General features: G+C 34.0%; 1 protein-coding gene across 1 annotated transcript; it reads left to right on the top strand.

The window, feature by feature from the left end:
* The first annotated feature begins 3,073 nt into the window (after positions 1 to 3,073).
* Positions 3,074 to 7,139, top strand: LOC108219148 (TPR repeat-containing thioredoxin TTL1). The gene is made up of 7 exons (XM_017392440.2): positions 3,074 to 4,290; positions 4,753 to 4,948; positions 5,041 to 5,225; positions 5,310 to 5,643; positions 5,756 to 5,960; positions 6,050 to 6,156; positions 6,409 to 7,139. Exons 1-7 carry the CDS (start codon positions 3,374 to 3,376, stop codon positions 6,559 to 6,561), a joined length of 2,097 nt encoding a protein of 698 aa, XP_017247929.1. The 5' UTR covers positions 3,074 to 3,373; the 3' UTR covers positions 6,562 to 7,139.
* Positions 7,140 to 11,232: the final 4,093 nt, after the last annotated feature.

Genomic DNA, 11,232 nt, shown 5'->3' with positions numbered 1-11,232 from the left:
ATATTCCGTTTCGGATTCGATTATATTTATCCATGAAAATAGAAATATATAGCTGTTTTATGACGAAATTATAAGCACATAGAATCGTGAAACCAAAACTATAAGCACATAGAGTGATAGAACCCGGAAAAAAATAGGTTGCAAATAATTATAAAATTCGTCGAAAACTATATTATTCGATAACACCTGTTATATTAATTTAATTAACTTGAAAAACACAATGTCTTAATAATAATTTACGTAAGAAAAACTAAATGTCATATTGAAAAATAAATTACATATTAGACAAAATGATTATTGCAAATTCACATCTTAATAAAACTCAAATTTAAAACAAATTATAACTTCGTTTATAATTTATAATAAATTATTAGTGTTGTGAAAATCGGGAATCACATTAAATCGATAAAAATACACAACACAAACTAATCAAAGATTAATTAAAATAGCTAATCAAATAATAAAAAAATTAATCAATTCAACGAGTTTATAAAATCAACAAATTTTTGGAGCAATGCAAATTGCAAGCCAGGAGCATTTCTATATTTAAAAGGCTAGAACGAAGAGTAGCAAAGCCACAACGATGCATAGACAAAAGAACCGTTACATTCTCCGTCATGTACTCCGTTTAGTAATTTTTTGATAGAGACTCCAGCTGGCGTTGTCTATGTGACACTTGGATCAATTTTCTCTCGCCCATTTTACACTTTTACCCTTTGTAAATTCTACATTCACACAGCTGCCACTACCATCCGTTTTGTATACACTATCGTAGCCTTATGTGAAGCCACGTCAGACGGTGAAGACCCCGAGGCAGCTCAAGTGTTCATAGAATGAGAACCAGATAGATATATAGATGACCGGGGTAGAGCAATTTACAAAGTGGCAGATGAATATATATTTTATTATGAAAAATCGTTTTTGATAAAAAAAAAAAAAAAAGAAAGAAAGCTTGTGAGAGGTGGGGAAATGATAAGTGCTAAAAATATGTGGGTTCTAGAGAAAGTGCAAAGGTGCCACATGTTAAGGCATTTTAGCAAAAAAGATGACTATTTTTAAGCTCTTCCGTTTGGAGGAGCATATGTCATCCACTGTCTTTATCATTTTATTCATTGCCTTCTCCCTAAGTTAAAGCAACAAATTCAGCATGTATATGTTTGAGAATTCTTATTCATACGTGTATAAAAAATATTTATTTAATTTTGAAAATAAAAAAATTAATTCATTGGTGAAAAGTCATACAGTATTTAAAAAAACAAGCGAGTCGGACAAATATAAAATGAACCATATTGATTAATTTAGTATTTATGGAGACGCAATCAAGCTATTTGTTGAAATTGATATAAGTCATGCCATCACAACCATATCCACTGTAATTGCAATTTCATATAAATCTTTATCACTATATCAGACTCTTAAAAATCCTGCAGATTTAGCGTACCGGACATTGAATCTTAATTTCAACTTCTTAAGAATCCTGCAGTTTTAACGTACTAAATTTCAAAAAAATTGCAGATATAGTACTAAATTTAATATTTTTACAATATCAATATCTCAAGCAAACAATTTTAATCTTATCGATGCAGAGATCCCGGTAAAGAATGCAAATTATGCAGATTTAACGTACCGAACATTGAATCTTAGTTTCAATTTCTTAAGAATCTTGCAGTTTTAACGTACCAACTTTCAAAAAAATTGCTGATATAATATTAAATTTTATATTTTTACAATATCAATATCTCCAGCAAACAATTTTGATTTTATCGATGCAGAGATCCCGGTAAAATATGCAACTATTATTAAGTATTATACTTATTATTAAAAATACGGACTATCTTGAACTAAATCCCATAACGTATTAATATAGAAATTCCGCATAGTTACGTATAAGAATACATAATATATGTTTGGATTTTCAAGAAAACTTGCTACTTACATTTGCAGATATTATGTTAAATTATACGTTTTTTTTTATAAAAAACAACATCTCGAGCAATTGTAATCTCATCAATACAGGAATCCAGCTAAAGAAACAAATATACAATTTATTACTGGATTTCGGAAAGCTCGCCACTTAAATTTGTAGATATTATATTAAATTATACGTTTTTTTTTACCAAATCAATATCTCCAACAATCCTAACCTCATCGATACGGAAATTCCGCTAAAGCATACAAATTTTACATATGGCTATAATTATAGACACGTATAAAAAACGGACAATATGGATAGATTTATTGAAAACAAAAACTATCCCGAAATAAAATCCAAATTCGTCTAACATGATCAACATCTCAAAACATATCAATAAACATTATTTTTATAAATATATCTTATTTTAAGAGTTTATGTTGACGAAGTAATTTTTGACTCATAACAAATTCCACTTCAATTAAATTTTACTTTAGAATATGGAAAAAACCGACATAAATATATATGAAGTAAGCAGTCATTTGATTATCGTAAAAAATTTTAGAAAATAATTTATGAAACTATCTCGTATAATTTTATTCGTATTTTAAACATGTAATAAATTAAGATAAAAATATTAGTAATAAAATGAAATCAACGTCAGGTGTGAAATTATCAAATTTAAACATGATTATTCGTGACACGCCTAATTAATACGCACGAATAACTTGGTATTTTCTAAAATTCGAGAATTCGATATCAAAGTCACAAAAAAGTCAAACAGTTGAAAGAGCAGATTCTTGAGATTAGCACGTGAACGCAATCAATAGCAACTGTCAATTCAAATCGTGTTTTAAATTCCCCATTTATGGTTAAATTTTATAATTACTCACCAATCATGCCTATAAAACTGAAAAATCATAAATATAAATTTTACTGTAATGATTAACCACAAAGAAAACAATAAAAACATATCATGCATAGATATTATGTAATACTTCAGAAGAAATACAAAATCACCAAAAAGAATAAAATATGTTTTTTCAGAATCATTTTGAAATTAATAATTACAATTTACTAGAAAAAAGAGGTGTGTATTTATAAAAAATGTAATAAAAAAAGGAGGGCATTAAATAAAAGTTTCATCCTTTCATTTCTTTCAGCCTCATCTTCCTCCTACTAACTCCTCTCTCTCTCTCTCATCATCTCTCTCTGTAAAACCCTCACCTTCTCTCTCTAGAAAATCTCTACCAAGAAAATTAATTATAATAAAAATTCATTCTTTTCTTCAACCCTTTCTTTAAATTCACGAGATCCCCATCTATCCCATCTCTCTCCCTACTCTCTCTCTATCTCTCTCTGTTCTCTCTCAAATTCACAGGCTATAAGATATATGTATGTGTGTGAGTTTGGTGAGGGAAGAAGGGAGATTATATATAATTATACATACAAATACACAAAATGTCACATTCAGGGGCGGATACACTGGCGGATCGATTGAAAAGGTCTTTAAGATATGATCAAAAGAGAGATGATAATGATAATGGTGATGTTAATAAGCCTGATTTTAGAGAAATAGATCTGGGCTTGGGCTCGGGCTCGCCGGTGTCTCCGTTGAGGCCCAATGTACAAGTGGCTACTAGTAGTAGAAGCAGTAGTAGTAGCTCTAGCTCATCCGGATCCTTTTCGGGTCGGAATGATCAGAACCCAGTTGCTAAAAAGTCTGCTTCCGGCAGTACAGCTGCTAATACTACAAATTCCGGCGAGTTATCCGGGTCGGGTCATAACTCGCCGACATATTCGGGGCGGGTCAAGAAGCAGCCGGTGACCCGGGGGTCGGAGTCTGGTGGGTCCCAACTGATATACTCCGGCGGGGGGTCGGTGAGTTCGCCGCCGGCTAATGTTTTGCCGGCAGGGAATATTTGCCCTTCGGGGAAAATCTTGAAGGCTGATGTGTCGGCGCCGCGGAGCTCGAGGCCAGATGTTTTGGGGACTGGGAGAGGGCACTATGGTCATGGAAGCATAATGCGTGGCGGTGGGAGTGTGAAATTTGATGCTGGTGGTAGTTCTGGTGTTGCTGGGAACTCGCGGGCCGGAGTATTGGCAGGGAAGGGTGTAATGAGTGGTGGTGTTGACGGGGAGGAGATGAAGCGGTTGGGGAATGAGGAGTATAAAAGGGGACATTTTTCCGAGGCATTGAGTTACTATGATAGGGCAATTGCTATTTCCCCTGAGAATGCTGCTTATCATTACAACAAAGCAGCTGCATTGATCGGTTTAAAGCGGTTGGGAATGGCAGTGAGGGAATGTGAAGAGGTTTTGAGGTTGGATCCTGGATATGTTCGAGCACATTATCGATTAGGGTCTCTGTATCTTTGGTGAGTGGAAAAGGTTTAATCTTTCAGCATTTTAATTTAAGTTGTGGCATGTATTGTTTGAATTGAGTTAGTATTGGTGCATTAGTCAAATTATTGATTGGCTTATTGATTGTCTAATAATTGTCTGGAGTTTGTTACAGCAATTTCGTCTGCTTCTTATGCGATGTTGTATAATTTATTTGAATGCATTGATTCTGCATTGATCAATTTGCTGATTCTCTTGCAATTATTAAAAATGTGGTTTGTTATGGTAAATTTTCGTCTTTTCTTATTTCATTCGGTTGAATATATTCTGTTTTCGTCTTCTTTAGAAGATTTGATTATCCTCTTATCTAGATCAGGTGATGTCATTAAGCACATTTCAATGTAACGTGAATGTGGTTATTAGGTTTTGGTTATATTTTTGTGTCCTCAATGTAGGATACTGCTGTTTTATCTCCCTAATTCATTTTATTATTACAGTTTAGGACAGGTTGACAATGCTAGGAGGCACATATGTTTTACAGGGATCCAACCTGATCCTATTGAACTGCAGAAGTTGCATGCTGTAGAGAAGCATTTGAGCAAGTGTACCAGTGCCCGGAGGATTGGGGACTGGAAAGTTGTTTTAAGGGAGGCTGATGCCGCAGTTGCTTCGGGAGCTGATGCTTCACCTCAGGTAATGAAACCCCCAAAATACACTTCAATATCTATTGTCGTTTATTTAATGTAGAAATAACTTGACTGAACTTGGTATAATCAAATTGACAGCTATTTGCCTGTAAAGCAGAGGCACTCTTAAAGCTTCGGCAATATGCTGATGCAGAATTATGCATTTCGAACATTCCTAGAGTTGGAACTTCTTCACTGTCCTGCTCACAGAACAAGTTTCTTGGCATGCTTTCTGAAGCCTATATCCTTCTAGTCCGTTCTCAGATTGAGATGTCTATGGGAAGGTAAGTTTTAATTCGTTGACATTCTTCAAAAAGATAGAATCAAAGGGCAAACAAAGAATGATAATCGATGATGATTATTTGCAGGTTTGATAGTGCTGTTACATCTGCTGAGAAAGCTGCACAAATAGATACCCTAAGTGCTGAGGTTTCAGCTTTGCTGAGCAATGTCAGGGCAGTGGCAAGAGCTCGTGCTCGTGGAAATGATCTCTTCAAATCTGAAAGATTTACAGAAGCTTCTGCAGCTTATGGGGAAGGGTTAAGGCTTAATCCTTCCAGCTCAGTTCTTTATTGTAACAGAGCTGCTTGTTGGTATAAACTTGGTCAATGGGAACGATCTATCGATGATTGCAACCAAGCTCTTAATATACTGCCAAATTATACAAAAGCGCTACTTAGAAGGGCTGCCTCAAACAGCAAGGTAGTGTTTCTTTTTCAGCTATGTTTTATCTTTAAGCTCCTTCAACGAATTTGTATGCATGATTGAATTACCTCATTGGTTGTAAATCTTTGTGTAAACGTTGTGATTGCAGCTGGAACGATGGGTTGAAGCTGTTAGAGATTACGAAGTTCTGAGGAAAGAACTCCCAAATGATAATGATGTTGCCGAGGCTTTATTTCATGCCCAGGTCGGGCTTAGGAAATCCCGCGGAGAAGATGTTCATAATATGAAGTTCGGTGGAGATGTTGAATTGGTATCAGGTCTCGAGCAGTTCAGAGCTGCAATATCTTCTCCTAGTATGTCTCTCTTGTCTTTATGTTTTTCTATGAATTGCTTTTTTTTCCTCCTGTTATCTTGTACTGAAGTTTGGATCATGTATCTCCAGGTGCTTCTGTTGTTCACTTCAAATCGGCGTCAGACCTCCAATGCAACCAGATATCTCCCTTCGTGGATACTCTGTGCAGCCGATATCCATCTATAAATTTTCTCAAGGTAAAAGGCGCAGATCCTTCTGTTTATGTCTGTACCTTTGTGTCTTTTTTGACTTGAAGGTTACCTTAAATTTGCCAGGATTGTTACATGTAGTCTGATTTTTTGTAGAATGGTAGTGCAAGTGGTCTGTTGTGTTTTTAATTTGTAATGGCTGAATATGAAACTAGCTTAACAGCTAAAACTTTTTCAATTTTTTTGAAATAAAGTAGAGATTTAAAGATGATCAGCACTGACATGTTTTGTAATATATAGGTTGATGTCCGAGACAGCCCTGGGATTGCTAATGCTGAGAATGTGAAACTCGTTCCAACATTCAAAATTTACAAAAACGGAAGCCGCTTAAAAGAAATGATCTGCCCAAGTCCAGAGGTGTTGGAGTCTTCTGTGAGGCATTACAGTTCCTAGAATTAAACAGTACTTTGTATGTGCCTCATCTACTTGCATCACCTGTAGCTTTTATAAACCTCCAAACATAATAGGTGACCCCCGATACATATCCTCCTTTCTCCCTCATCCATGAGTCGCACACACATACACAAAGTTTAGCCATGACATAGTCGGAGCAACTACATAAAATCAGTCAATCTTAGTTCATTACAGAGAATTAGCTTAGTTAACCTTTCCAGTCCCTATTTGTTCATTCGTTTCTCACCGTTCTCTGTGGTTCTCCTTCCCATTTTCTCCTGCTTTGGAGTTGGCAGCCCTTGTTGTATATTGATGTTTATCTCGGGGGAAGTATGATAGATTTGTACAATTGATATAATCCGGACGGAGGCAGGTAGCAGGCTGCAGCGCAGTTTCTTGAGGACATGTACATGTACCATAAATATGAAGAATATGTATACAATTTTACATTGGTTTAGCCATGAGGGAAATTAGTTTGTCTGGTGGGGTATTGGGTTATGGAAGAAGGATGAATATTTTCTTAGTCTATCTTTATCGCTATTCTATAATAATAAAAAAAGACTTACCGAAATTTTGTACTTCTGTATATTTTTTCCATGACAATGCTTCTGCTTTTTTACTTTCTACCTGATGCAAACTGATATAAATGGCTTGGATTCTGACTAGGCGTGTGATCAGAGAAATTTGAGTCTGAAAGAGAGCCAAATTGTATTAGTAGTTGTCATCAATAGTGTGGCTTGAGTTGTTGATGCAATTAATAAGCATGCAGCTCTAGTAAACTCATATGTTTGCATATGTAGATGTTGATGTTCAACTACTGAGCACAACTGTTTTTTTATGGCTACAAAAATGGGTCTTGGCAATAAGTTGCAGATCTGAAAAGGCAGAGGAGTGTTGAAATTTGGGGGTGGTCTTGGCATTGCATGTAGACGTTGGTGATAGATAGATAGAAAGATTGATAGTGTGTGTTGAATGTAGGTGGGGTTATGGGGGGAAATCTAGTGATAATGCATGGCTGGCTGGCTATGAATTATGATCTAGACTTTTTTTGCTATAATGGTCCTGCTTTCTTCTGCCTTTTTTTAATTTTTTTTCTTCAGGCAAATGTACTTGTATGTCTTGCGAAATAAGCATCGGTTCTCCCGAAAATGAATGAGAATCGAACTCGAGGATTGCCGGGAACAAAAAACTGATTAACTCGTAGAATCGACCTGACCCATCTATTATCTCGATCAAGTAAACTGAACAGTTTGAAACCGAAAAATAATTAAATTTGTTTTTTTACCAACCCAAATCGATTGGATTGAATCAGATTATGTAAATTATTAACCTAACCAAATGACATGGTAACTTGGAAGTAGTATCCGAACAAGTGTCGAGAAGAAGATTTTTAGAGTGGAAGGGAGTGTGTAAATTGTGAAAATAAAGGACTGCTCGTCTAAAATCTAGGCCTCAGTCAAATCCTCGGTTTCCATTACTTTTCTCATTTGCCTTACATATTTGTCAACACATATTTTTCATTGTTAATAAATCTTTTATTTCATATTAATATTAAATATAAAAAATATATTGTATTAAAATACTCATAAATATGAATCTAACAAGATCAGTCATACTCATGATTATATTTGATTTTATAGATTCGACGTAAATTAATCATTTGTATATGTTATGAACAGTCTCGACATTTTAAACGAGATAAGTTTAAAGAAACGGAAGGAATATCTGACGTCTATTATTAACACAGTACAGACACACATTTTCTGCCTCGGATACCTTTATAAACCTCACTTTTTGTCCTGAGAGGAACTGGCACTAGTTCCGGGTTTAAGAAATTTTGGTTAACAGACAAAACAAATTACAACCATGTATTTCTATAATAGAACTATATCATCATGATTCTGAAAATCGAGAAATGGGATTTGATCCGGGTGCTGATTATTGATCAGTCGGATAATCGAGATTAATCAAAAAAGATAACTCAATTACAAATCAAATATTTTATAATATTATAAAAAAATTGGTACACTAGTTAAATTTATTATATAATCTATCCTTAAAAAAAAATTATAGTGATTAATCGGATTTTAAAAATCAGATCGAGAAGAAATCTTCGAGTTGATTAATCGGCCAATCATATATTTTTCTAAATCATGCGTACCACTAACAATCAAAACACGTCTAATTTAGATAAAAATATATGTAATAGTTATATCAATGTAATATTGGGATTAGTAAAAATTATATTATGCATAGAGGTTTTTTTTTTTTTTTGAAATTATGCATAGAGGTTATTTTATATTGACTTCTGTTAACATAAAATATATTTAATATTTATTTTCGTTCATTCGAATAAATTGAAACTTCTTATCAAACCGAGCTGAATTTAAATCAATTTTGATTTAAATCTAATTAGTCAAATTATAAGAAAAAACAAGATTTTAAATTTCAGATATATGCGAGTTACAAGATTTTAAAATTTAATTTCGATTTGATTCTGCTCGATCCTCCCGTATACCTGTACTGCTGTCTTGGTTGCCTTAGTCACAAGGAACAGCACGAGGTTTGGGTCACAAAACTTTACTCTGTGTCTCACTACATAGTATACAGTTTATTTTTTTAACGTCCCATCAACTGTATACATATCAAAAATAATAAATTTTTATAATATAAAAATTTAACTACACCCGCTATTTTCTTCCACTACACCCATTTTATAACTTAAATATTAGTAGATCCCACCACTTTACTCCCACTACACTCATTTTACACTGTAAATATTAATCAGTCCCACCACTTCACCCACTTTTTTTTACTTTTCATCACTAAATTACATTTTTACTTAACCTCCGTATCACTCCCCATATGTATACTATTCACTGGGACGGAAGGAGTACAAAAAGTTCAACCCGTAGGGTTCTGATTTTGACAAACGTTGTTTTGCCAACCATCTAGAATTCTGTGCTAAGACCTGACAATGGATTGAATTGGCACGTACAGATTATGGCAATGACCCTTTAGATCAGGCTAATGAAACTTCTATTTTTAACATACTCCCTCCGTCTCTCGGAATGGTATACATGAGACTAAGAAAAGTGTATAAAATAATGTAAATTAGGAAGAAAAAGAAAGAAAAGTGGGTAAAGTAATGGGACCCATGAATATATAATTGATAAGTTTGGAAAAGTAGTTGAAAGTAGTGGATGGGTGGGGTTTTTATATTATATAAAACTTGACTATTTTGTGAAAGTTTTGAAATGTACTCTCTCTGTCCCTCTCATTTCTTTATATTTACTATTTTGGGATGTCCCTCTCATTTCTTTACGTTACTATAAATAGTAAGTTTTTCTCATCATTACACCCACTATCTTCCCTTACTATCTCATATTTAACAATAAAAATTACTATTACACCCACTATTTTCCTCCCCTATCTCAAATCTATTACTCCCTCCGTCTCAATTTATAGGTCCATTTTGGAATAAACACATATATTAAGAAAAAAGTTGGTTAGATAGAATCTTATCTTATGTATCATTAATTAGTGCATTGATAAGTGAGAATATTGTTGAGTTTCAAAGAAATCACAATAAATATAGGGATTTAGTGCATTGAGAAATGAGAATAATGTTGAGTTTCAAAAAAATTACAATTAATATGTAGATAAATTTGTATTGAAAGAAGAGAGGGGCAAGTATTTTGGGACAAATTTTTTTTCCAAACTGGACCTATAAATGGAGACAGAGGCAGTATTGAATATTGATAGGTCTCACCACTTTACCCACTTTTCATCTAACTTTGCTCATTTTTCATATATTGTCTTGGTCTCCGTGTCTCACCACTTTACCCACTTTTCATCTAACTTTGCTCATTTTTCATATATTGTTTTGGTCTCCGTGTCCCCCTCCAATGTAAACAATTGAGGGGGACGGAGGGAGTATAGAATTGAGTGGGACATCCAAAAAAGGAAAGTGTATATAATTAAATGGGATGGAGGGAGTATGTTTTTAAGTAATTTATTCATAATTGAAAATATTATTTTTAATTTTATTTTCTTAATAAAAATATATTATTAAAATTTTTAATTGACAAAAAAATAAAATTTTGAAATAATTATTTATATTGTCTGATCCATCCATCCAAATATCTATTCCTAACCTCAAAACGTTAGTAGGCGACAAAACCCACCGAGAGTGGAGCCTGTCTATTCCAATTCCATATATTTATAGCCGTTGCTGAGTTTTGACACGGAAGATAAAAGTGGGTCCCTATCTTTCTTTCTTTTTACAATTTAGACTTGTATGCCCGAGTATCTATCTGTTTCACATTTCTTAAGATACACTATAAATTAGGAAAACTAACTTGAAGTCTACAACTCGAGGAAAGCAGTGATGTACTGATATCTGGTGTTTGCGGTTTATGTGAAGCATGCACATAGGGCAATGGCTAGGAGTTTCGAGCAATACATATCTCTGCATTGCAAGCAATGTAAATACTAGTACAAAAATCAACAACAATTACAGTTAAAAAAATAAACTAAAAATCATTGGATAGCAGGTCATAAGAAGATTGAAAATAACCCTGGTGAGCCAATAGACAATACTGGTAGTGTTGAGCGCGAGAGGTAGCCAGATGGGAAGAACCTTTTTAAGGTTAATTTTTATCACAGCTG

This window comes from Daucus carota, chromosome 4 (genome assembly GCF_001625215.2).
Source record: "Daucus carota subsp. sativus chromosome 4, DH1 v3.0, whole genome shotgun sequence".
NCBI classification, from domain to species: Eukaryota; Viridiplantae; Streptophyta; class Magnoliopsida; order Apiales; family Apiaceae; genus Daucus; species Daucus carota.
The sequence above is the reverse complement of the archived record's forward strand: the minus strand, read 5'-3'. Positions and strand labels throughout refer to the sequence as shown.

What these genes read in the sequence shown, in the direction of transcription:
- LOC108219148 (XM_017392440.2), top strand. Translation starts at nt 3,374, where the DNA reads ATGTCACATTCAGGGGCGGATACACTGGCGGATCGATTGAAAAGGTCT. An exon ending in GAGCTGATGCTTCACCTCAG is followed by an intron (nt 4,949 to 5,040) that starts GTAATGAAACCC and finishes TCAAATTGACAG; the next exon opens with CTATTTGCCTGTAAAGCAGA. An exon ending in AGCTGCAATATCTTCTCCTA is followed by an intron (nt 5,961 to 6,049) that starts GTATGTCTCTCT and finishes ATGTATCTCCAG; the next exon opens with GTGCTTCTGTTGTTCACTTC.